General features: G+C 52.4%; 1 protein-coding gene across 1 annotated transcript; it reads left to right on the top strand.

Moving 5' to 3' along the window:
• The first annotated feature begins 14 nt into the window (after positions 1–14).
• On the top strand, positions 15–16419 carry DESI1 (desumoylating isopeptidase 1). The gene is made up of 6 exons (XM_029078909.1): positions 15–205; positions 7869–7890; positions 9880–9949; positions 11468–11577; positions 13123–13245; positions 13647–16419. Exons 1-6 carry the CDS (start codon positions 118–120, stop codon positions 13738–13740), a joined length of 507 nt encoding a protein of 168 aa, XP_028934742.1. The 5' UTR covers positions 15–117; the 3' UTR covers positions 13741–16419.
• The last annotated feature ends 10662 nt before the right edge of the window (positions 16420–27081 follow it).

Here is a 27081-nt window from a genome sequence, read left to right as displayed (position 1 = left end):
GCGGCGCGCGCATGCGCGTGGGGGAGGGCGCGAGGCCGCGGCCGCTTCCCTGGGCCCCGGGGTGCGGCCGCCCCGCTCCCTCAGGGGACCCTTCGACGACGCCCCCGCCGCCCCCTCATGGAGCCCCCCGGACTCTTCCCGGTGAAGCTCTACGTCTACGACCTGTCCAAGGGCTTGGCCCGGAGGCTCAGCCCCATCATGTTGGGTAAAAAAAAAATCAAAAAAAAAAGGCGGGGGGGGGGGGGCGGCTCGGAAGGACCAGACCGCGTTATGGCGGGGGGGGGGGGGGGGGGGAGACGAGGAGCACGGGGAGCGGCCAAGAAATAGCCCCCACTGGTCGAGACGCCCCTCGCCTGGGGGAGCAGGAGGATGGTCTCCCTCTGTCGCCCACTTGTCCATTCCAAGCGCTTCGCACCCAGTAGGCGCTCTATAAATAGTAATCATCCTTATGCAGTCGTCCTTATTGAGCGCCTACTAGGTGCGGAGCACCGGACGCAGCGCTTGGAAATCATAATGTTGGGATTTGGGAAGCGCTTCCGAGGTGCCAAGCACTGTGCTAAGCGCTGGCGGGGGCAAAGGTCATCAGGTGGGTCCCCTCCCCCCCCCCCCGGGGCTCCCAGGCTTCATCCCCATTTGACAGATGAGGGAACTGAGGCCCAGAGAAGGTGCCCACAGTCACCCAGCTGACTGGGGCAGGATTCGAACCCATGACCTCTGACTCCCAAACCCGGGCTCTTTGCACTGAGGGGGCTGCTTCCCTAAATACGATTGTATTATTATGATGGTATTTGTTAAAAAGTGGGGTTCTGGGGGAAGAGCGCGGGGTGGGGAGGCAGAGGTCGTGGGTTCTAATTCCCCCCCCCCCCCCCCCCGCCGTGTGTCAGTTGGGTGACCTTGGGCCAGTCACTTCACTTAGGAAGCAGCGTGGCTCGGTGGAAAGAGCCCGGGCTTGAGGAACAGAGGTCATGGGTTCGAATCCCAGCCCTGCCACTTGTCAGCCGGGTGACTTTGGGCAACTCACTTCACTTCTCTGGGCCTCAGTGACCTCATCTGGAAAATGAGGATGAAGACCGGGAGCCCCACATGAGACCATCTGATGACCCTGTATCTCCCCCAGCGCTTAGAACAGTGCCCTGCACGTAGTAAGCGCTTAACAAATGCCAACATTATTATTATTATTATTCTCGGGGCCTCGGTTACCTCATCTGTCAAATGGGAATGAAGACTGGGAGCCCCACGTGGGACCACCTGATGACCTTGTATCTACCCCAGTGCTTAGAACAGTGCTCTGCACGTAGTAAGCGCTTAACAGATACCGACATTATTATTATTACGATTGAAGGAAGAAGTGAAGGCCTTTGGAAAAGTGACCACCATCAGGTCGGTCCAGGGCCCTGTTGCCCGGACCCATTGCCCACAGAGTGTGGAAGGAAGCCCCCTGTGCACAGCGATTGCCTCTCTCTATGGCCGCATTGGGCTTTCCAAGCGCTTAGCACAGTGCTCTGCACACAGTAGGCGCCCAATGAATGAATGAAGGGAAGACACCCCCTCCCCCTGCAAGATCACCCCGAAAGGGCACAACTGCGAAATTTCACGGCCACCAACGAGGGGACTAAAGATTTTTGGTGTTTTTAAGGCAGGCCTACAGAGAAAGAGCCACCTACCTTTCATTCATTCAGTAGTATTTATCGAGCGTTTACTAAGTGCAGTGCACTGTGCTGAGTGCTTGAGTGACCGGGGCACTCTCCGCAGTCCAAAAATTCACCCGGTTCACTATTTATAGACATCTACCTATGCTAGTTTCGGTAAAAATGAAGACATCAGCCAGAATGAGGGGTTTTTTTCCTTCGATTCTTCTTCTATCTAGTAAAAAAAACTGGTGTCAGTCAACAGATGTTTAGCAAAGCGCGTAGATAGAGCTCCAGATCTGCACCTGTGAGGTTTTTTTCTTTCAATTCTTCATTCATTCAGTAGTATTTATTGAGCGCTTACTCTGTGCAGAGCACTGTACTAAGTGCTTGCAATGTATCTAGCAAAAAAAAAAAATGGACCGGTGTGTCAGTCAACAGGTGTTTAGCAGAGCACATAGATAGAACTCCTGGTCTGCACCTCCATGAGGGCAATTTTTGAGTCGAGGGGAAAAATCTTTCCAAATATTCACTTGATTTCCTTTATCTCTGGCCCGTGTCCACTTTTAAATAGTTTTAAGTGATGATAGCAAGGGAATCTTAGTGAAACGCTAGGGGACAGAGGTCAAAAGGTCAAACCCTACTTCAGCACCGCAGGTATCCTCAAAAAGTCTTCAAATGTTACACTACCGTGAGTTTAGACAGAAAGTGGAAATGGAGGGAGGAACAGTACTAAAGCGAAAGTTTCCAAGTCACCATTGGAGGGAGGTGCTAGTCACTCTGACTTTAGTCCTTGTGACCAGATTTCTTGGATTGAAGCCACAGAATTTGTTTGCTCCCAGTGAGAAAGCAAACTTCTAGGCTTCCTTTGCCCTCAGGATGTGATCCGGAAAGCCAGTAAGAAGGAAAGTCAAAACTAAAATATATCAGCCCCTTCCTAGTTAGAATGAGACTGTGAGTTGGGCAGGGATTGTCTCTCTCTGTTGCCGAATTGTGCATTCCAAGCGCTTAGTACAGTGCTCTGCACATAGTAAGCGCTCAATAAGTACAATAGAATGAATGAATTCTCCAAAGAAAGGGCATGGTGCCGATCATTTTCAGTCAGTCCCGACATACAGTGATTTTGTGTGTGTGTTTCAGCACATTTGATCCTAGGGATGGTTGGGTTGCTCTCCAATAATCCGGCGACCAAACCAAACCTCAACTCTTTTAATCCCTCTCCGACCCATTCAGGTTCCTTCCTTTGAGTATGACCTAATTCTCCTCTTAAAAGCAATGGTCTTTCTCCAGGGGTGAGCCGGAAAACATCGATCAACTAAGTTTCAAAGGGTTGCAGAGTCAAAGTTGGACTAAAACATTGAAAGCCCCTCTTATCCCCCTCTCCCCACAGCAGAATATGTTCTGTAACTTAATTCTCCCACAATGAAGTCACTTGGGGGGATCACTTCCTTGGAGGTGGTTCTATGAGTGTGCCACTTCCTGGTTGTCACGTGGTCCCCTGTTGTTCTTTTTCTCTGGCTGACCATTTTTTGGAGTTCTCTCTAGTCTTAGTGCTTCAGATGGAAGCTCTTTGGGGGGCAGGGACCGTTTCATCTTTTATCGAATGCTTCCCAAACGCCTAGAATAGCGCCCTGCACGCAGATACTGAGGACATGAGTAGACACCCCTGAAGGAAGCGGCATGGCCTAGTGGAAGGACTTGGGCTCTGATCCTGTCTCTGACACATAATTGCCTGCTGGGTGACCTTGGGTCAGTCACTTCACTTCTCCGTACCTCGGTTCCCTCATCTCTAAAATGAGAATTAAGACCGTGAGCCCTATGAGGAACAGGGACTGTGTCCAATTCGATTATCTCGTATCTGCCCCAGGGCTCAGAATAGTGCCTGGCACGTGGTAAGGGCTAATAATAATCATTATAATATCATTATAATTATGCACTTAACAAATACCACATATAATTGCCTAGAACTGAATACAGGGAGCGGTGAATAGAACAGGGTCAGTACCAATCCATTTATTTGGGTAAAGTAGGGCTGAGCGTGGGTCCAGGTGCTTGGAAATCCGAATATCTTGAAGAGTTAAATCTAAATGGATTCCAAACTGAAAAATGGCTTACTTCACTTCCGAGGCACAGTAGTCTAAGGGTTCATTCATTAGTGACGGCAGGTAATTTCTAGTAATCTTGGAATTTATCCCAAATTCTGAGCACACCAGAGGTGAACCCCAGCCGGTCTGGATAGACCAAAGATCTGAATAAGTGGGGCTGGGTAGGCGCGCGCTTATGGTGGATTTCCCTGGCAGTCTGACTTTCCTGCCCTGGGAACGGCCTCTCTGCTCCAGTTCCCATTCCCTGCTCCTGCGGTCTCCCATCTCGCGCTCCCTTTTGTGCTACCGCATCACCCTGCAAGCACCTCGCGAAGCCACTGTCCCCTGTTTCACTCCCTGAGCGTGAAGGATACGGTTCGGGGAAGTCGGCTTGGCCTCTCTTCATGATTAGTAGCCATCTGTAGGGGCAACTTCTGGGGTCACGTGGCTCGTCGTGCCGAATAATAGCGAAAGCAAAACCGTTGAGGCGTCTATCGAGTGAAATAGGTAGGCAGGCAAATACCGTTCTGAGGTCTAACTCAGCCTCCCTTCTCTTTCTTCCACCCTGAGCTCCTGACCTTGAGGTTAGATACAGCGTGGCCTAGTCGGGGAGATCATAGCGCCGGGAGTCAGGAGACCCAGGTTCTTACCACATCTCAGCCACTTGCCTGCTGCGTGACCTTGGGCAAGTCATCCAACTCATCTGTGCCTTTCCTCATCTGTAAAAGTCATTTCCTCATCTGTAAAACGGGGATGAACCTATGTGCCTACCCCCAGCTATGCTTCTGTACCATCATACCTGGTACACGGCAAGCATCTTAACAGATAACACAACTATTTCTGCTGGGAGTTAGGCTGGGAAAGGGTCGATTGTGGTTAAGTGATTTGGGCTCATTACCACCAGGGCAGCGGGCAGGGTGCCCGCGATTAGCATCATGCTGCCTTCTGTTAAAGAGGACAAAGGGTGCAGACAAGGGATGACTGGCATAGAGAAGGTCATTCGGTCCATCGGACTAAGACCCTCCCGCTTCCCCGTCCGGGATCCGTGTGGAGCCAATGGAAAGGAACTTCCTTTTGAACCTAAACAGCCTTCCCTCGCCTTGCCTGTGGAGTGGCCCACGGCCGGGATAATCGTCTCTTCCAGTTAGAGACCCTATGCCACTAAGGGAAGAATCAAAGGGGGGAGCTCGGGATTTACTTGATTTATGCCAGCGAGCTGGTGGTACATCTCTTTCCTCTGCCATCTGGGACAATGTGCCGCCTCCAGAGGCCCCGTTGCCGTCATCTGATTATTATTCATCACGAGGCATTTATCGAGCACCAACTGCTCAATAAATGGTGTTTATCATTTGCTATCGCATCTGGGAGATCTGGACTTAGAGGTTAGCCCAGCAGTGTGTTCACAAGAGCTCTCAAAAAATATCATTTGGGTCCTGGAACTCCTTTGCCCTATACTCTACCATTCCATCGAGTTGTTTTTACTGGAAAATAAAAACACAGCGTGTGTGTTTATGTGTACCCGCGCAGGCTTATTGACCCTACCTTCCTCCCTCAGGCCTCAAGTCCCGGAGAAGCATTCATTCATTCGTTCAATCGTAGTTATCGAGCGCTTACGCTGTGCAGAGCACTGTACTAGACGCTTGGAATGTACAGTTCGGCAGCAGATCGAGACGGCGTGGCTTAGTGGAAAGAGCATGGGCCTGGGAGTTAGAGGACCTTGGTTCTAATCCCAACTCCACCTATCTTTGTCTGCTGTGTGGTCTTGAGCAAGTCACTTCACTTCTCTGGGCCTCAGTTACCTCATCTGTAAAATGAGGATTAGAGCTGTGAGCCCCACGTGGGACACAGACTGTGTCCGTCCTTATTATCTTGTATCTACCCCAGCGTTTAAGACAGTGCATGGGACACAGCGCTTAAGAAATACCGTAAAAAAGAAAAAAGGAGTAAATCAACTGTGTCGGCCAGCTGGGAGCGAGGCAGCCATCTAATCCTCGCGCTGACTACCTCCTGGATAGACCCTAGTGGAAAAGTAGTCAGGTTGGATTGAATATTAAAATTACCTCGGGCCTATTTCAGGTCTAAAAAAGGCCTTGTGCCCTAGTTCAATTCCAAACCCCCGACCAAAAAACAATCCTTTCCTTTTCTGCAACTTTGCAAAGGAGTCTCTACGGATCAGTCCTCCTCTTCTCCCTTCCCTCCTTCAAAATGGATTTTGATCATATAGAAGTGTTTCTGTCTTCCCCTTTACCTTCCCTCTGTGAATCTTAAACACTGCTCTAATAATATCTTGGATCAGCGTGACATTCTTTCTCCCACCCACCAAAGCATTTTCACACCAGCTATCACATTTTATCTTTAACAAAATCCCCAGGAAATAGTGGCGGGGAGGAGCAGTATTTTTATTCACCTTTTACAGATGAGGAAACTGAAGCCCAGAGATGTTAAGTGACTTGCCCCGAGTCACAAAGGCGGCTGGCTAGCTGCAGGCCCACCCGGGCTAGCACCCTGGGCACCTGACTCCCAACCCAGTGCTCTTTCCACTAGACCACATTGCCTCTCTCCGGCTCATTTCCAAAGGACGGGCAATTTGGATTTCAAAGGGTGTTATTTTTGGAGACTTCAGCTTTACAAATATTTATGATTATTAGCCAGGGGCAAGAAGAGAACGGCCTGTTTAAGGCAGGCCTCATTTATGTTAAACAGGGACCACTTTACATGGGTCACTAATGGAGATCAGAAAGAACAACCAAGATTAGGGTTCTTCCGTTTAAACTAACGAGAGAGTATAACTTTACACCAACTAGAGAGTATAATTTTGGGAGAAACTGAGCCATAACGGTTAATGATATCTGTCCCTTCCCCGTGACACTGGAAGATTGCGAGAGCATATCTGCAAAACACTGACCTTTCTTTTCCTTGAGACTCATTATACATTCGAGGTGGCAAAGTTACTTTGTTTTTGTTAGTAGCGTTTTGTCTTGATGTTTTCTCTTTTACTTCTTTATCTGGAATTTATTTTAGTGTCTCCTGGCTAGATAGTAAACTCCTTGAGGGCAAGGATCGTGCCTACTTACTCTTTTGCACTATCCTGAGCGCTTACTACAGTCCTCTAAACACAGTAAGTGCTCAGTAAGTACTATTGACTAATGAAGTCGAGTCTTAGACTTGAAGTGCTCAAAGGGTGGGAATCATATCTAGTTGACTTCCTTCATTCAGCACCTATCAAAGGTCAGTGCCTGGAGGGGTGATGCTTAAAGGGCTTTTCCTCGGTGATTCTGGGGTCATGGGGTGAAAGAGGTAATGAGCCATTTTGTCCTCAGTTTGTTTTGTTTTGGGTTTGGAGCTTTAAGTCATCCCCAGACCACGGGCGCCCCACCTCCAGCCCCTCTTTCCCTTCCCCACCCCCCAAACTCACCAGCCAACGTGAGGGCAGTGACAGGGCCCAGGGCAGAAGTTTGCCCATCAGGGCCCCCGCCAGTGGCTCAGCAGGCTGTTACAGTGGTGGGATGATGGAGTCCTCCAAGGAAAGTCTGGGGCCAAAATCAATTCCAGAGCCTTGGGCTTCTGCTTTAGATGTCACGGTTCAGCTCAGAAGGGGCCGGATGTCAGCTGCCTCTTGTGTCATTTTTAAGGTTTTTGCCCGTTTGCTCACCCAGTTTCTTAGCTGTTGTCCCCACCCTTACCTCCATAGGGGAGGAGGGAGAGAGGTGGATTGAAAAGGCCTTCAAGAAATACTAGTGATGGGTGGTCGAATGACTAGTGGAGTGAGGACTTGGAAGACTGAGGGTAGTAAATAAGAGATGACCTGTATAGACAGCATCCAGTTTCTGCCTCGAATTCTTCGTCTTTGTTCTGGACATTTCCACTCACTGAGCACTGTACTAAAAAAAAAATGGGGAGAGTACAATATAACGGGCACATTCCCTGCCCACAGAGAGCTTCCGGGTCATGATCTTCTTGGAAAATGAGTCCCCAATGCACCTGGGGTGAAAACAAGTCCAGTAGCCTTTGCTGGAATTGGCCAGACATGATAGGCAACAAATGGGTGCGACGGACCGTCCACTTTCCCGGGATGTGTCACACCTGCCCAGGCTACTAGAGCCTCAGGGCCCTGCCTTGAATCTATCAGTGAATTTATTCTCTCTTCTCTCCCCAGGGAAACAACTGGAAGGCATCTGGTAAGTTTGACTGGACCGGCTGGCTTGATTAGTTGGGATGGTATGTGGCTGCTCAGGGATGTCTCAGAATGCACGTGGTCGGCCAAGCTCTGGCTCCCTCTTTGTTCCTGTGGAAGGCTTCAAGCTGAGGGAGCCAGCCCTGAATTCAGGGGAGGGTCTGGGCAGAGAGGGATTTTTTGACTTCCCTCCCCACTCTGGGAGAGCACCTCCAGTCTGAGCTGGAGCCGCCCAGTCACTACAGCCTCGACACCATCCCTTCCATGCCAGCCCCCAGCCCCTCATCGCCCTCCTGCCAGGGGACACCAGGGGCAAGCAGGGCGCCTGAGGTCACCAAAGAGCTGTAGGTGAGCTCTTTGGACCAGCGTGCCTGGCACTAAATAAAACGGCCACGGTGATTTTATCAGCAGCTGGAGCCAAGACATCACATGGGCCAACCCCATGGACCAGCTGCATATGAGTGTACAATCCAGGCTCCATTCCTCCAAGAAGGGCCTGCAGCAGCAGCTCCCGAGGAAGGTGACAAGCCCCCAGAACGCCTCTTTGCGGGCAGAGTCGGATCCTGGAGAGTCCCTTCTTGGGCCCAGAGTGAAAGCCCGGGTCCCGGCTTCCACCTTCGGGAGTGCCGGCAGAGCATTCTGAGACCGGCTCTTCCTGATGTGGAGAGGAGAGGATAAGACTTTTCTTGCTGGCTAGACTGGTCTGGTCTGACCTACCGGGAGAGACGTGCATGGCGGAGAGCAGTGGAGGATGGGAAGGGTAAGGGATCGGTCACAGGCGCCCAGCTGTTGTCAGCCCAGCCCCACCCCGCACATTGGCCCGCTCCCGGCTGGTCCCGAAGCATTATACCAACAACCCCCGACTCTGCTCTCTACGGGCAGCCGAAAGCCATCTCTACTCTCTCGTATGCCTTCCTTCTCTGCCTGCTCTTCCCACTCCTCTTTGAAAATATTGATAGAATCAGTAAAGGTTTGAGTAAATCCCTGGATGAGAAATCAAGGGTGGGTAATTAGGGGAAAATTGGAGATGAAGAGGGAAAGGTTTGGGCTATTGGAAGGATTAAGTCGATCCCTGGATGGCCTCGACCCATGACTGGTTATACAGGAAAAATAATATATTCTCCCAAGCGCTTAGTACAGTGCTTTGCACACAGAAAGCACTCAGTAAATATAATTGAATGAATGAGTTAAAAATGGCCCCTTTAAAGTCCAGACATAAAGACGCAGCCTAATCCTGAGACTTGCTGGGGCGGGCACCGTCACCTGGCTCTTCCATGCCTCCTTTTAGTACCTCCGTCAGAGGGAGGACCCTGGGCTCAATGAAGTATTGGTCTGATTCAGCAACGACATAGGTCATAATCTAATGTCCTTCCTCTCCCCCTCTGCTTTTACCCTCTCCTGACTTTTGGGCCACGCCAGGCCTGGCAGCTCCTGGGTTGAGCTGGGCCTCGTTATTTCTAGAGGGGGGAGGGAGGTGCCTATGGAATGGGTGGAGTGGGTGGCCATCGCCCACCCCGGGAAAAGCCCCACCCAGTAGCCTGGCATCCTGACCATCTGGTCAGTCGGCTCTAAATTGTTCCAGGTGAAGGCGAAGACCTCCACGGGAAGATACTCAGGCAGCTCCCGCTCACCAAGCCAGCCTCCTTTCCACTCGTGCTGCTGGGGAGCAGTGGTCCCCACAACATGGCCACCTGGAGTTGGGCTCTTTCACTCCGAGTAGCTCCTTCTTCGGTCCTCCCCAGTGGCGAGCTATGGAGGGCTTGAAAATCCACGTCTCTCTTGTTTTTGCTCCGGTCTGGATAGGCGCAGGGGCCGTCCTTGCCGTTTTAAGCTTTTAATTAATCGGAGCATCTCATTCAACGGTGGTGGGTTTCACCGATTCCTGGGTCGGTCGGGGGGCGGTGAGTAATGAGGGCAGACCGTTAGTTGAGGATGTCGTTTGGCTCTGTCGACGTGGTTTCCGGTTGGTTGACTTCCTGTTCCTCCACGGCAGGCACACCTCCATAGTCGTTCACAAGGATGAGTTCTTCTTCGGAAGCAGCGGCATCTCCAGCTGCCCCCCTGTAAGTGCCTCTTTGCGGGAGTCTTTCCTGTGCCATCTTTGACCCCCCCCCCACGAGGTTCCAAAATCTTTATTAGTCCTGTCCCTCCCTCACTGCTCCCATCAAAGTCTTCTCCCTTGGACAAGTCATCTCCCTACCTTGATAGCCAGCTCTGGAGGGAAAGCCTCTTCGGGGCCCCACAACACCCCCCCCACCCAACCAGAATGTAGGGATCACTCTTGATCATCTATGATTCCTTTTTCATTCTCCCTGTCCCCTGGACCACCAAAATCTGGGGGGGTCGGGAGGTTGGGGAAATGGAGCTTCAGCTAAAGTAGCCCTGAGGCGAGTTTCCTCCACCGTAAAATGGAGATTAAATACCCATTCTCCCTCTTCCTTAGACTGCAAAGGACAGAGACTGTGTCTAATGTGATTGTATCTGTCTCAACGCTTGGCACGTAGTAAGCAATTAACAGATATCACTTACTCTGTGTGTGTGTGTGTGTGTGTGTGTGTGTGGTTGATTGCTTTTGCGTATTTCCTATTACCCCTCGTGAATATAGTGAGTTTGCAATATAATGAGCATTTTTCAGACTAGTTGATAAGGGGAGGTTTCATCTGTACTGTCTCTAACTTCTGATTTTACTCTCTCGCCTGTCTAGTACAATGCTCTGCACACGGGTGCTCAATAAATACCAGTAGTTGATGGTCTGTAATAAGATTTTGGGTCACATTCTCCATTTTTTTTAATTTTCCGTGGTCTGCCGCCTGATTTCTAGGAGGCTTGGGCTAACGGGCATGACGGCATTTCAACCCTTCGTCCTAGGTCATCAGGGTCTGTCATCTCTAGGCTGGGAATCCTTGGCGAGAGACCTGACACTTCATTAGTGTAGAGGAGTCCAAAGATGGCACCTCACACACCCCCAAAGGAAGAGTTAACTCCCCATGCCCGAGTAGTGAATGGGCAGGAATGGACAATCAAATGTAAGCCACTTCAGCTGCCCTCTTGTCCTTCCTTTCTTTCTCATTTTCTTGTTTTCTTGTTCCTCACATTTTCTATCAGGCTTGTTTGGGCATTATGTTCTGAGGCTGTTCCCCTTTCCCAAACTGTACTAGTTGGAAATTTCAGCCTCAGCCTGGGTAACTCAAGGCCCCATCCCATGGATTCCCCTCCCCAGCCACGGAGGAGGAGGAAGCTTAGCTAGAGGATCCAGCTGGGAGATAGGGAGCTGTCAGCTCCTCTTGGGAAGGGTCCATGTCTACCAACTCCATTGAATTGTACACTCCCAAGCACTTAGTACCATTCTTCGCGCACAGTAAGTGTGCAGTAAATGTCACTGATCGATTAGAGCTCTAGTCCCAGTAATCCCAGCTGGAGCTCGTGGTTCTGAGCCTCCGCTTACCCAGCTGAAAAATGGAACGCTCCAGACACGGAGCGTGTTAACAGAGCCGTGGGTGCCATCCCTCCCGTGGAAGACTCTAGCCACTCCAAGGGACTCCATTAGCGGCTGACTGCCTCACTCGCTTTGCCTCTCCCAGGGCGGGACGCTGCTCGGCCCCCCAGACTCCGTGGTCGACGTGGGGAGCACCGAAGTCACAGAGGAAATCTTCCTGGAGTATTTGTCTTCCTTGGGGGAGTCGCTGTTCCGGTGAGTTGTCGGGGATCGGAAAAGAAGGCGGGGTGTCGGGAGGAGGCGGTTCTCCGTTCTGGGCCCACCGGCGTCCGCGACTTAAAAATCGGCTACGTGGAGCAAGCCTGGTACCAGAGCGGAAGACGTTCCCAGATCCTGCTCGTTTCCTAAAGGTTTGGCTTGGCACGTAATCCGTTACCCAGAAAAGAATTGGTTGTGCTCCCAGAAACCATGTCCTGGCTGTGAGATTGCATCCTGGCGTGGCCACACCTGTCCACGGCACCTGTCCACAGGAGCAGCTGCTTCTCAACTCCCTGGGCCGATGGGGAACTGGGAGAGCACAGATAATTCAGGAGTTCCATTTTGGTCTGGCTTTTCAAACTCTTTTCCCACAGAAACCTTTTATTAAGTCCGTACCCGAGTAGCAAACCTGAGTTTCCCTTTCCTCGTACCTTTTGAAGTGGGGAGATTTTAGAGGCTGCCGGGGAGTCCCACAACTGGATTAATTGGAGCTTCAGTAATCCAGAGTGGCCTGAATGGAACTTTCACTGCTGTCTGTCGGCATGGTGTCAGCCTGAGCGGATGAAGTCCTTGGTCGAGGAATTTAGGAACTTGGTGTCCAGAGCCGTCTAGAGATTTAGAGGTAGAAGTCTGAAGGTCCCCTGGCACTTTGAGTGGGTCGTCAGCAGGGTGGTCCTTCGTGTCGAAGGAGCCGCAGACGGTGAAATTTACCTGTGGGTGATGCGTGATAAGCCAATCCAGAAGCCACCGGTCCGGGTGCAACATGCCCACACAATGGCTGTGCCTTGTGCTATTGTATTCGTGGCTTGCAGCGCCTGGCACCGTTTCCGCTTCTGCCTCCTTGCCTCATGATCCTCATGGTCCGTTCTGGATTGGAGTGCGCCCCGCTGGTCCGCCCCGACCAAAGCGACTCCCAGCTTTCGGCCGGGATACAACGTTAGCCGAGGCTTGTTTGTGTCCGACTCCTGCCTTCCTCACTGCAGGCCATTGTGCCCGGTGAGGTATTAACTGTAGAGATATATCGCCCCAAACGTTTCCCGGTAAGGCTTTCTGGGGACTGCTGTTTTTCATCTTGCCCTCTCCTAAAAGTGGCCACGGTTCTTCCCCGGGTGCAAGAGTTTTAATCAGCAAAATCCCGAGGTTTTAGTGGAAGGGGAAAAGGAAATTGAGAAACAATTTCCATTTTCTGACCTCGAAAGACCCCTCAGCTGCGTCGCGACTCGGGGCCTCACGCTAACTTGAGAAGCAGCATGGTGTGGTGGATAGACCATGGACCTGGGAGTCCGAAGGTCATGGGTTCTAATCCTGGCTCTGTCACTTGTCTGCCATGTGACCTGGGGCAAGTCGCTTCACTTCTCCATCCCTCAGTCACCTCATCTCTGAAATGGAGATTGAGACCGTGAGCCCCACGTGGGACAGAGACTGTGTCCAACCCTATTTGCTCGTAGCCCGCCCAGCGCTTAGTAAAGTGCCTGACACATAGTAACCACTTAACAGATACCATTATTAGTAGTAATACGAGTATCCTCTTCCGATCTACAGGGGTGAGGCCTATAACCTCTTTGAACACAACTGTAACACCTTCAGCAATGAAGTGGCACAGTTCCTGACTGGGAGGAAGATCCCCTCCTACATAACAGACCTTCCTTCTGAAGTCCTTTCCACGTGAGTGCCCCCTCTTCCGCCCCTCCCGCCCCCTCCAGCCCACCAGCAGCGGCGGCCCCGCTGATCCCCAGGCCCCCGCCACCCAGCACGCGGGCCCAAAATCCCAGCCGGGCAGAGCACCGGGCGGAGATCACGAATGCCATCGCATGAGATGTCCGGGGAGGCGAGGGTTAGATTGAGGGGGCTTCCGCCGTCAATCTGGGGAAAGGAAGCGGGATGGGAGGGGGCGGTGCCCGATTAAGAGCTGGATTTGTGGCCTGGCACACGCGTGTCTAGACCCATCTCTTATCTGGAAAGAACAGCCCTGGGCCTTGCCCCTTGAGCGGAGGGAGGGCATCCTGTGGCCGAGAGCTGCTCCCTGAGTGTCGCCCGCCTCTTCCTCCTCCTCCCGCCCCCACCAGGCCCTTCGGACAGGCGTTGCGGCCCCTGCTGGACTCCATCCAGATCCAGCCCTCCGGCGGCACCACCTTTGGCAGGCACAATGGCCAGAGCTAACAGGACCGGAAGGGAGTGCCCCACCTCGCCAGGGCTTTTCCTTTTTAAACAAAACAAACCCTGCCAGATTTCTATTTTCTAATTTTACATCAGAGCTAACCACCGGGGACGGGGCTTTCGAAATGGCCCGGGGAAAGGGCTCATTAGGTTGCTTGTAGGACAATTCTGCTGCTGCTGTGCTGCTGCTAAAAGAAAAACTGAAAAAAAGCCATCCATTCTAATAGTATTCTACTAATTTATTAAGGCTGTCTTGTCTGTGTGTTCACCCCTGACGTTGTTTACTGAATGTTCCCCACATCCACCCCTCACCCCCCTACTCTGGAGTGGGAGGAGGGGTTGACCCAGAAGGCGGGAAGCCCAGCGGGCCAAGCGCAGGTTTCAAGGGGGAGCGGAGAGAGAACCCCAGATCGGCGCTCCTTAGCGGGATTCTCCCTCGAGTTGGCCCCCGCCCCTCTCTCTCCCCAGGTGAATTGCCAGGTGAATTTTGTAATGCCTCACAGCGTGGGAGCAAAGCCTACTCGGTATTAAACAAACTCTATATCACGGTGACGGTGTATTGACTGGGGGCCTAGGCACAGGGGGACTGTATTCCCCCTTCCCCCCCACTTCCTGAGGAAGTCTGCTCTTAGAGGTGCTCGGTCCCGAACCGATTCTGCCTCCCCGCAACCCCGTGGTCAGTGGAGGGAGAGATCCGGGAAGGGGGCCGACTCTTAAAGAGCTAGGACGGGCGAAAGCCAGCGGCAGGCCAACAGAAACGCCAGGAAGCTGGCCTTTCCCCTGCTTGGACCCTCCGGATTCGAGAAACCTGCCCATCGCCTCCCTTGGCCTGCCCGGCCCCGTTCGGACCGGTTCGAGGCAGGAGCTCTGGCCCCAGCCCAGCAGTTGCTCTGACCGTCCCGGTCCTACGATAGGCTCCCTAGGTTGGTGACCCCGACAGAACACGGTATTAGGTCGGGGGTCAACGGGGAAATGGCATTCCCCAGGACTTGTAAGTCCCTCATAAAGAATAAGGAACAAAGAATTCAGAAGCAGACAGGGAAGGGAAATCCAAACTGGGGCACTGGCAGTATTTTAAATAGTCCCCGCTGAGTCTGAGTTTGTATGCGAGTGTGTGAGAGGCACTCGGGATTCTAGGTTGAAACCCTCACTGGGAGGCAGAAAGAGAAGCTAAGGAAATGCTCTGGTGATTTTTAGGCAGAGTTAGGAATAACGATCATTTTTCCCCTCTTCAGAGGCTTCGAGATTTTCTTTCTTTGGCTCCATTGGAGTCTCTGGAGGGGTCACTCCCACCTAATGGGAATGTGAAAGTTGAACCTAACAGCTCTAGATAATAGGAAATTCCCTCCATAGCCCCTGCTGTTCCTGACAAGGCTGGACATGGGGAGCCCTGCTCCCACCGCCCTCTCAGAATTTGAACATGTAGCTCCTGACCGAGGGGTTTGAGAGGTAACAACAGACACGTTCCCTGCCCACAACGAGCTTACAGTCTAGAGGGAACTCCGGCGGCGAGTTCAGCGTCATCAATGGGGAGAGGAAGCTGGAAATCATTATAGAGCCCGCCCGCCTCGGGGGTCCTCAGCGAGAGTCTTTACTGCAACGGTCAGGAGCTCACAAGAACGGTTTGGGACTCTAGTCGATGGGAGTGGCTTAATTTTTTCCAGCAATCCCCCCCACGTGCCAAAATCCCGGGCAAGGGCAATCCTAGCAAGCGGGAACAGACTGAATCTTCTGCTCATGGGCCAAAAGAACCGTGAGAGCAGCGATTTTCAGGGTCTAGGTCTTTCCTCAGCATAGCAGCAACTTCCCCGAGGCCCTGCGGATCCCACACGGCTGGCCGCCGAAGGGAGCCCTCTGGACCCTGTCCGGCCCGATTTGCTTGTATCTACCCCGGCGCTCGGTACAGTGTCTGGCACATAGTAAGCGCTTAACAAATACCACAATTATTAGTTTGTCACAGCGAGGTGGGGAAAAGTCTCATAGCCCTGTCCAACTCCCAGAGTCCTTCAGGTCTGCGTGGGTCCTTCAGGTGGCTGGCGAGGAAGGACGCATCCTGCTCCCTTCCCCCATCACAGTGGGACCAGGCCTCCCCCGACCTTGCCCCTCCGACCCCCTGGTCGTCCAGGGGCAGCCCCAGGGAGCTAAATCATAGCGCAGCCGGGAGCGAAGGAACGTTTAGCTAGAGCCCCGGACCTCCTGGGCCTACGACGGTGAGCTCTGGGGGCAGGCGGCAGGCAGTCAGCCCGGAGCGAGTTGTGAATTCAGGAATGGAGTGTCAGTGGGCTCTCTCTAGAAACGGAAGCTCTTCCCTACTGGCACAAGCCCCCCCGCCCCTTTCAAGTCTGCCCTGGCTCTGGCAGCCGCGTACGACGACAGATCCGTGTCAGCCCCGAGCTCCCGTGGATGTACCCAGCGCTCCGGCCGGCAAAGAGCGTGACTGTGTATAGGACCGGGGTGAAAAACCGATCGTGTCTGGAAAGGTAGAGCACGGAGGAAGCCCCTCCAGAGAGTGATTGATGGAGAAAAGCACTGGGGGAGAGGAATGGAGAGGCTGGCAATCCCTCCCCTTTCCCCCACACACTGAATTAGATTGTTTCTGTGAGGGAGCTCTAAGAAAGCACACTGTTTGCTGGCTTATTTGGTGTTTTTTCTATTGCAATAAACTCAATTCCACCCACTGTATGTATGTGTGTGTGGTGCTGCTTTAAGGGGTGGGATTTATGGAAGACAGGCTCTGGGGTTCAATGCTGTCACCTCCAGCGTTCATGAAGAGTAACTTCCCGTTGTCGGAGGGGCTCTCAGCTCTGAGGTGGGAGCTGCCGGTTAAACAGCGTTTCAATCTTGGCTACCTCTCCTCGAGCCTGTGGTTCCCAACAGACCAGCCTCGGGGGCGGAAGGGTGGCCGTTGGTGGGTCATGGCCGTGGCTTTTTAACCCCTAATCTCCCCCATCTTCATTTTAGGGAGCTTCCCCACCCACCCAAAAACCACAACTTGTCCAAAGATGGCATTTGCTGTTCAGAATTGGCAAGAGCCCTCAGTGGGCTCTCGTCTGTCTCACTGCTGACCCCTTCCTCTGGCCTGGAATTCCCTCTGCGTCCATAAGCCAGACCATGATTCTCGCCCCCCTTCCTTAAAGTCACATCTCTAAGAGGTCTTCCCCCATTTTTAAGCCCTATTTTCCTGGTTCCCTCTCCCTTCTGCATCCTCTATGCAGACCTTTGAGCATTGGATATTCGTCCCGTCCTCAGCACTTAGGTCCATAGCTATAAATTATAAATTATTTACACTAATATCTGTCCCCCCCTCTTGACTGTAAACTCATTACGCACAGGGAACGTGTCTTCCAAATCTGTCAAATTGTACTTTCCCAAGAGCTTAATACAGAGCTCAATAAATACCACCGATGAATGGGCTAAACACTCAGAGCTTCTCAAAGGCCTAGGCCGCTCTCCGAGAGCCTACACAGCAGAGGAGGCAAGCCGACCTTCAGTGACCCTCCTTGTGTCCAGAGCTGACGTACTAGACTGCAGTCTGCTGCAGGCGAAGGGCTTTGACGGTCGGGGAGAGACCTCCAGCCCCCCGCAAGAAGGCATCAGCTCTATTCTCTCCACATTCGCCTCCTCCAGCACCCTCTTTCCTTGGAAGGAAGAATAAGGCCCTTCACCCTCACTGGATTAAAGGACGAACCCATCCCACCCTGACAACGCCACGCTGCCCGTCGAGGGCGGTGATGGCCGAGGCCACTCCGGAAGGCCTCGTAGAGACTGACTTCTAAGCAACGGGGCAAGGCCTCTTGGGACTGGCAGAGTGCCCGTGCCGTACCGTCCCCGGGGCCTCCTGGGACCTGTAATTTTGGTAAACGCTCCGGATACTTCCCCAGCCCTGGAGGAGCGACTACCCTGACATGGGAAAGACCAAACCAGGGCCTGCTGAATGGGCAGAGTCCAGCGTCCCCTCCCACGACCCCCCAAAAGGGTCTGACCTAGGCGTTGCCCGGACCTCGCCTCTTTACGTGGGAGAGGCAGTGCGGCCCGTCACGTCGGAGCGGGGAATGCGCTCGCGGGGCCAGCCCCGCCTTGACCCGCACCCGGTCTTCCTACAATTGCCAACTGAGTGGCCCATCCGGAAGTCCCCCAGTGGGGTGGGAGGGAGGGGCAGAAGGCTCGGCAAACTGCCGCGCTTCTCCTCTCCTCCCAACATCCCCAGAGGCCGGTCCCGTGCTTTCTGCTGGGGTGAGATCCAAACCGGGGTGATCCAGGGTCAACCCCGGACCCTCGGAGCAGAGCTGGGGCCAATCGGGGGCAGCAGTTGGTAGTCTCCGGGGCAGGGAAGCCCTAGTTCTGCCCCAGCCCCTGCCCCCAGTGAGGCCACGCAGCAGGCATCGATCCCAGAACTTTAACCCCGAAAGCTCCACCCAGAGCCTGGGAAATTTCCCAGCCTGCTGAGTGAGTCCATTCTGTTCTGGGGGCTGGGCCACGATAGGACTGGGTCCAATCTGATTGGACTGTATCCGCCCCAGTGCTTAGCACACGGTAAGCGCTTAAGAAACCACCACCATTATTAAGAGTTGGTTCTAATCCCGGCTCCATCACTTTCCTGCTGTGTGACCTTCGGTAAGTCACTTCACTTCTCTGAAGTTGAAGATACGTACATATCAGTAACGTTTATATTAATGTCTGTATCCTCTAGATTGTAAGTTCCTTGTGGGCAGGGAACATGCCTATTTGTTGTAAAAGTACACTCCCAAGTGCCTAGTATGATGTTCGGCTCTCAGAAAGCGCTCAGTAAATATGATAAAGAGAAGCAGCGTGGCTGAGTAGAAAGCCCGGGCTTGGGAGTCGGAAGTCATGGGTTCGAAACCCGGCTCCGCCACTTGTCAGCTCTGTGACCTTGGGTAAGTCACTTAACTTCCCTGTGCCTCAGCTACCTCATCTGTAAACTGGGGACGAGGTCTGGGAGCCCCACGTGGGACAACCTGATTACCTTGCATCTCCCCCAGCGCTTAGAACAGTGCTTGGCACATAGTAAGCGCTTAACAAATACCAACGTTATTACTATTAGGATTGACTGACTGATTTCTCTGTGCCTCCATACCCTCATTTGCAAAATGGGGATTCAATTCCTCTTCTCCCTTAGACTGCTCTCAATGTGGGACAACCTGATCACCTTTTATCTCCCCCAGCGCTTAGAACAGTGCTTGGCACAGAGTAAGCGCTTAACAAATGCCAACATTATTATTATTAGGATTGACTGACTGATTTCTCTGTGCCTCCGTACCCTCGTTCGCAAATTGGGGATTCAGTTCCTCTTCTCCCTCCTCCTTAGACTGTGCTCTCCGTGTGGGAGCTGATTCTTTCATTTCTAACCCAGCATTTAGCGCTGCGCTGGACACGTAGTCAGTACTGAACAAATTCCACAATTATCATTTACCACACAGTCCTCCTTCCCCCTGCTGAGCGGCAGTGCCGAGCGCGAAGCCGACTCTGGCAAGATCCCATGCCCGCCCGCCCACCCCTCCGCATATGTAGCGCAGAGATGTGCCAGAGGAAGAGAACACCTTGATCGCACGGGCTCCCTCATAGCCAAAGGGGCTAGGCAGACTCCCCAATTCCCACACCACTGCCACGACCCTCCTTCACTACGTCTGATCCGACCATAGTACCTCCACCCCAGTGCTTAGCACAGTACTTGCTACTTAATAACGGCTTAACAAATGCAGTTTTTATTCAGTGAGTCTTAAGGAATGTGGTTGGGAGACTACCAGCCTCTATCCCAGCTTGGCCCCCGGCTCCTCCTGGTAGTTCTGGGGCTTCCCCAGGCAGGCCTACGACCGCCAGAACTCGGCTACCCCGATTTGGGACCCACGAGCCCCGTGGGATGCGGGGATTGAAGCAGTGACGCACCCCTCGTCACGGGCAGGGAACCTGTCCCAGAGTTCTGTTGCGTTGTACTCTCCCAATTTTTTTCTTTAAATGGTACTTAAGTCCTTCCTATGTGCCAGGCATCGTACTAAGCGCTGGGGTGGCTACAGGCTAATCAGATTGGACCCAGTCCTCGTCCCACAGGAGGCTCACCGTCTTAATCCCCATTTTACAGATGAGGGAACTGAGACACAGAGAAGTGAAGTGACTTGACCAAGGTCACACAGCAGACAAGCGGAGGAACTGGGATTAGAGCCCAGGTTCATCTGACGGCCAGGCCTGTGGTCTGTACTGTTTAGTACAGTGCTGTGCGCATAGTGCTTGGCACATAGTAAGGCTTAAGAAATAGCACACAGTAAGCATTTAAAAAATACCATCATCATATGTGCTCAGTGATATTTATTGATTGAAATAGTATTATAATGATGGCATTTGTTAAGCCCTTACGATGTGCAAAGCACTGTTCTAAGTGCTGGAGAGGATACAAGGTGAGCAGGTTGTCCCACATGGGGCTCACAGTCTTCATCCCCATTTTACAGATAAAGTAACTGAGGCACAGAGAAGTTAAGTAACTTGCCCAAAGTCACACAGCTGACACGCGGTGGGGCCGGGATTAGAACCCCTGACCTAATAATGTTGGTATTTGTTAAGCGCTTACTATGTGCAGAGCACTGTTCTAAGCGCTGGGGCAGATATAGGGTAATCAGTTTGTCCCACATGAGGCTCACAGATAATCCCCATTTTACAGATGAGGTAACTGAGGCACAGAGAAGTTAAGTGACTTGCCCACAGTCACACAGCTGACAAGTGGCAGAGCTGGGAGTCGAACCCATGACCTCTGATTCCGAAGCCCACGCTCTTTTCACTGAGCCACGCTGCTTCTGCTGCTTGCGACCTCTGACTCGCAAGCCCGGGCTCTTTCCACTGAGCCACACTGGTATGATTGATCGATCCCGAGCGGGAGATGCAGCTTTGACTAGACCACGGACCTGGGAGTCAGAAGGTCATGGGTTCTAATCCCCGCTCCGTCACTTATCTGCTCTGTGACCTGGGGCAAGTCACTTTACTTCTCGGGGCCTCAGTTCCCTCATCCGGAAAACGGGGATGGAGCCTGCGAACCCCACGTGGGAGAGGGACTGGGTCCAACCCGATCGGCTTGTATCCACCGCAGCGCTTAGTACAGTGCCTGGCACATAGTAAGCGCCTAACAAATTTCCATGATGATTGATGGCCAGGGTTGAGGTGAGGGGAGTGTGTGCGGGCACTAGGCGGCGCTGCAGCACCGCTCCGCCGGATTACATAAATCCCCATTCCCAGTGGAAAAACACCGAGGAAAAAGGGGGGGGGGGGGGAAAGGAGGAAAACTGGGGCCCGTCGCCGGCTTTGAGGCCTTCACCCTCCTCAAGTGAGAGAGAAGGGACCGGCCTTGTCCCTCGGAGAAACCTGCCTCCCTAGGAGCCACTCAGGGGAACCTTCCCCCTGCCCAATGCTTCCCCAACATCCCCAGTTATTACGGTTATTATTCTGGCACTTAAGTGCTTATTACATTGCCAAGCCCTGTTCTAAGCACTGGGGTATAGAAGTTAGGTCAGACACGGTCCTTGTCCCACATGGGGTGCACAGCCTTAATCCCTATTTTAAAGATGAGGGAACTGAGGCCCAGAGAAGTGAAGCGACCTGTCCGGGTCCCATACGGCAGACCGGTGGCGGACCCGGGATTAGAACCCAGGGTCTTCTGACTCCCAGGCCCTCGTCCTATCCACTAGGCCGCACGGCTTCTGGAAAGGGATAGCCCTGCTCCAGGCAAAGCGATGGGTGGATGCAGGGTTGGGGAGGAGAGCCCGGGCCAGGCTCCTTCCCACGCCGGGCACTCGCTTTGGCTGGAGTTGAGCGCCCAGCTTCCCTCAGGCAGGTCACGTTTCCCCGGGCCGGTCGACCCAGGCAGTTCCCAGAGTGGGCGGCTGGCAGGGAAAGGCCAGAGCTAGGGATTGGCGCTTCTCGGAGGGGTCCCGGCCATGAAGAGGCTTGGGCCGAAGACCTGAGAAGCCATTTCCTTCCCTCTTCCTGGTCCGAGCCAGGGCCGGGGCAGATCTCCAAGCTGTGCCAGTCCAAGGGCTCGACCTCAGCCTGAAGGCTGCAGGGGCGGGTGGCCTGAGGTTTGGGTCGACGGCCTGGTCAAGAACCCCGTAGATATACTATCTGAACCCCACGAGGATGCTGGTCAGTGGTCAAGGGGCAAGAGGGTTTGGGAGAGTGCTGAACCTCAGCAGCTTGGGCCCAGAGCAGCAGGGAGGCCGGAGGAAGCCGGCCCACCTCATCTGCCCTCTGGCCCCTCCTCCCCGGGCCTCTGTGATCACCTCTCCACAATAATAATAACTGTGGTATTTGCGAAGCACTAACTATGTACCAAATGGCCAAATGACTCGACTTAGATTCGCATATTTTGGACACCTACTCAGGAGGACTAATTCTCTGGAGAAGACACTGATGCTAACAAAAGTCCAGGGAAAACGCAGAAGAGGCAGTCCGGCAGCTAGATGGATAGAGAACGTAACAACGATAATGGAAGAACCATTAGAAAGCTTACGGATTATGGCAGAGGACGGGACGTTCTGGAGAAAGTAGATCCATGGCGTCGCTATGAATCGGAAACGACGTCACAATAATAATAATAATAAACTACGCCCCAAGCACTATTTGTTAAGCCCGAGGTACCGAGCACTCTGCTAAGCACTGGGTTAAATGCAAGATAATCAGTTTAGAGACAGTTCCTGATCCCCAGAAGGCTCACAATCTAAGTAGGAGGGAGAGCCGCTAATGAATCAGTCGGTCAGTCATTTGTATTTATTGAGCACTTACTGTGTGCAGAGCACCAAACTAATAATAATGTTGGTATTTGTTAAGCGCTTACTATGTGCCGAGCACTGTTCTAAGCACTGGAGCACTGTTCTAAGCGCTGGACTTAGCGCTTGGGAGAGTACAACAGACATCCCCTGCCCAAAATGAGCTTACCGTCTAGAGGGGGAGACACATTGATATAAATAAATTAATCCTCATTTGAGGTCAACCCTGTCTAACCTGGACTACCTGAAAATGATTTTGCATCTGAATCCCCCGCTTAGACCATCAAGAGAGGGGAGAGATTACATCTACCAACTCTGTTGTACCCTCTCAAGCGCTTAGTGTGGTCAGTGCTCAGTAGAGACTCGGGACAAAGAGATACTATTAATTGATTGGAAATTTACTTAACCTGAGTAGGACTCTCAGGTTCAGTAAATTTCAGAGCCTGTTTTGCAGGAGGGAAGAGAGAGCTCGGCTCAGCTGCAGGGCCACTGAGGCAGACCCACAGTGGGAAGACTGGAGGCCTCCCCTTCTAGAGTGTAAGCGTGTGTGGGCAGGGAATGTGTCCGTTTATTGTTATACTGCATTCTCCCAAGCGCTTAGTACAGTGCTCTGCACACAGTAAGTGCTCAATAAATACTACCGATTGACTGACCGAAGGGAGAAACCGAGTAAAGAGTTGAGATACCAAATTGTTCTTGCCACCCTCTCCCCCTTCCCCACACCCTTGCTGCTCTCCGACCTGCCCAGGCTGGACCCTCACGAACCCCGGTGGAAAGGCAGCCAGCTAAGGAGTGGGGTCAATCCCCTTCCTGCTCCCTCTGCCCGCTCCAATTCTCCAGAGCCGGCTCCTCCCCTCAAGCCCCTCAACAGGGCCATCTCTCAGAGACCTCACCAACCTCTTCCAGCAGGCTCTTCCAGCTCCTTCCCGGAACACGTCGTGAGATGGTCCGGTCCTTCGGCACGCCGCGGGGCCCTGGGCGTGGGGCGGGACCCCTCTCCCCTTCCTGCCTCCATTTCCCTCACCTTGTCCTCCCCGTGTCTCTCCATCTTGCCCAGACTTTCTTTCTCCCTTTCCCCTCCCTCCTGCCCATAGCACACGAGGGCATATTCCCAACGGGGTGCTGATTGCCATGGTGCCAGGCCCAGTTTCAAAGGGGCAGCAACAGCAGTTTGGCTTGGGTTGGTTTACAGCAGGAAGGTTTTCCCTAGAAGGGAGCCAGCGAGCCAGCGCAATGGGCTGTGGGAAGCTCCAGGGAAGGGCCGGGCCTCAATGGGCCGAGATGATAATTGGCCTCCCTGGGACACTCTCCATAGACGCCCCACTCCCACACTTACGATGGCCCTCGCAGTTCCTGTGACACCGAGACAGCAAGATGGTGACCACAGAAGTATTAGTAATCGTATCTATGGAGCACCTAATGATAATCCTTACTAATAATCATGGTATTTGTTAAGCGCTTACTACATGCCAGACACTGTCCTAAGCTCTGGGGAGGTAGGAGATAATCGGACTGTCCCACATAGGGCTCACGCTCATAATCCCCATTTTATAGATGAGGGAGCTGAGGCACTTAACTTCTCTTAGCCTCAGTTTCCTCATCTGTAAAATGGGGATTCAATACCTGCTCTCCCTCCTGAGACTGTGAGCCTCAGATTAACCCCGCGATTAACTTGTATTTACCCCCAGTGCTCAGAACAGTACTAGGCAAATAGTAAGGGCTTAACAAATACCATAATTATAATTATCATTATTATGACGGAGATGATCCAGGCTTCTTTAGCCAAAAGGAAAGGGGATCACGCCCCAGGGCTGGCATCCTTCCTGAGGCTCACAGCAGTCACCCTCTTCTTAGCGAAGCAGCGTGGCTCAGTGGAAAGAGCACGGGCTTTGGAGTCAGGGCTCATGAGTTCAAATCCCAGCTCTGCCACTTGTCGGCTGTGTGACTGTGGGCAAGTCACTTCACTTCTCTGTGCCTCAGTTCCCTCATCTGTAAAATGGGGATTAAGACTGTGAGCCCCACGTGGGACAACCTGATTCCCCTATGTCTACCCCAGCGCTTAGAACAGTGCTCGGCACATAGTAAGCGCTTAACAAATACCAACATTATTATTATTATTACCTCAGCTGCTGCGATTGGCCGAAATGGGGGAGGGAGGGAGGGCAGAAAGGAACTTCATTTATTCAAAGGAATTTATTGAGCGTTTACTGTGTGTAGATCACTGTACTGAGCGCTTGGGAGAGTACAACAGATATATTCGCTGCCCGCAAAGACCTCACAGTCTAGAGGGGGCCTAGCCACTGCCACATCCCGGGCTCCCACTGAACTGGGCTCACCGTTCCCGATCACCTTGTCCCTTCCTACCTCACCTCGCTCCTCTCCTATTACAACCCAGCCCACACACTTTGCTCCTCTAAGGCCACCCTACTCACTGTACCTTGATCTCGTCTATTTCGGCGTCAACCTCTTTCCCACGTCCTGGCAGTGCTTGGAGCATAGTAAGCGCTTAAATACCAACATTATTACGTCCTGCCGCTGGCCCGGAACGCCCTCTCTCCTCGTATCCGACAGACAGGGACTCCCCCACCCCCCCGCCCGCCTTCGAGGCCTTACTGAGGGCACATCTCCTCCAAGAGGGCTGCCCTGATTAAACCCTCCTTTCCTCTTCTCCTACTCCCTTTTGTATTTCCTCTCCCAGCCCCACAGCACTTATGTATCTGTAAATTGATTTATATTAATGCCTGTCTCCCCCTTTAGACTGTAAGCTCGTTGTGGGCAGGGAATGTATCTGTTTATTGTTGTACTGTACTCTCCCAAAATCTTAGTACTGCACAAAGTAAGTACTCAATAAATACGATTGACTGACTGACTACACACAACCCCACCACTGCCCTGTCTCCACCCACGAGGCGAAATACCAAGTTGAAACTCCCGGAGACTAGCAGAGGAGCTCCAGTGGGAAGAAGGACCAGGAAGTGCCTCTAGGGAAAGTGAACAAATTGTTCCAAAGACCAACCAACTCCTTGAGAGGGGTTCGAAGCTTCCAGTCACGACTGGTGAGAGATCCCGGAGCCTTTGTTGATTGTTCTTTTAAATCATCCGGTTAATGTGGAGCAGCAGCCAAAAAGGCCAAGTAAATCCTTGTGGTCGTCAGGAAAGCTAAAGAAAACCCAACTCCAGAGGCAGAGGTTTGTCCTCTTTAAAAACCATGGCTCGTAGCCCACGATGGGATATTAGATGGGAAAGTTAGGGACCTTAGAGGATTTAAACTGACTGGAGGATGGTAAGTCCCCTCTGAACTCTTCAACCCCAGCCTGGCTTAGTAGAAGGAGCACAGACCTGGTGACACTCAAGTCTCACTACTTGTTTTGTTTTGTTGTCTGTTTCCCCCCCTTTTAGACTGTGAGCCTGTTGGGTAGGGACTATCTATTGCCGAACTGTTCTTTCCAAGCGCTTAGTACAGTGCTCTGCACGCAGTAACTGCCAATAAATGCGATTGAATGAACTTCTGCACCCTGACCTGCTGTGTGACCTTGGGCAAGTCACAACCTCTCTGAGCCTGTTTCTCACCTGCAAAATGGAGAAAAGAGGGACTGGGAGCCCCAGGTGGGAAAGAGACTGACTGATCTGATAACTTTGTATCTGCCCCGGCAGTTAGCACATAGTACACTGGCTTTATAAATGTCATGATTATTTTTTATTACCTCTCCCCTCCCCCCGCTATTGAAGTCTCCCACACAGTGCCTGACTCACTTCTCCCCACTGATCTTGGAGTGCTGAACCTCCAGGCATTTCACTCACTCACACAATCATCTTGTTGGTTTTAGGCTGATCCATTTCCCTTATTAGAGTCCTAGGAGCTCGGGCCTCTGGATATTCTTTACTAAAAATTGCATTTCCTCCGATTAAACCCTCATTTTCCCTACTCCCTCCCCTTTCTGTGTCACCTATATACTTGGATCTTTACCCTGTAAGCACTTGATATTTACTCCACCCTCAGCCCCACAGCCCTTTTTGTACACACCTGTTTACTTGTTTTGATGTCCGTCGTTCCCCTTCTGGACTGTAAACCCGCTGTGGTCAGCGATTGTCTCGCTTTATTACCGAACTTTACTTTCCGAGCGCTTAGTCCAGTGCCCTGCACACAGTGAGAAGCAGCGTGGCTCAGTGGAAAGAGCCTGGGCTTGGGAGTCAGAGGTCATGGGTTCGAATCCCAGCTCTGCCACTTGTCAGCTGTGTGACTGTGGCCAAGTCACTTCACTTCTCCGTGCCTCAGTGATCTCATCTGTAAAATGGGGATTAAGACTGTGAGCCTCACGTGGGACAACCTGATGACCCTGTATCTACTCCAGCGCTCAGAACAGCGCTCTGCACATAATAAGTGCTTCACAGATACCAACATGATTATTATTAAATACGATTGAATTAATGAATGAATGTATTTGCTGTGTGACCCTGGGCAAATCGCTCCCCAGGGCCTCAATTACCACATCTGTAAAATGGGGATTAAGAGTAAGAGCCCCATGAGGAACGGGGACTGTGTCCAACGAGATTATTTTGTATCTCCCCCAGCGCTTGT

Source organism: Ornithorhynchus anatinus, chromosome 14 (assembly GCF_004115215.2).
Source record: "Ornithorhynchus anatinus isolate Pmale09 chromosome 14, mOrnAna1.pri.v4, whole genome shotgun sequence".
Taxonomy (NCBI): Eukaryota; Metazoa; Chordata; class Mammalia; order Monotremata; family Ornithorhynchidae; genus Ornithorhynchus; species Ornithorhynchus anatinus.
Note: the sequence above shows the minus strand (reverse complement) of the source record. Positions and strands in the feature narration are given on the sequence as shown.

Excerpts from the sequence above, each read along its gene's own strand:
- DESI1 (XM_029078909.1), top strand. The coding sequence starts at position 118 with ATGGAGCCCCCCGGACTCTTCCCGGTGAAGCTCTACGTCTACGACCTG. Across the intron at positions 206-7,868 it reads GCTCAGCCCCATCATGTTGG|GGAAACAACTGGAAGGCATC; the intron begins GTAAAAAAAAAA and ends TTCTCTCCCCAG. Across the intron at positions 9,950-11,467 it reads GCATCTCCAGCTGCCCCCCT|GGCGGGACGCTGCTCGGCCC; the intron begins GTAAGTGCCTCT and ends TGCCTCTCCCAG.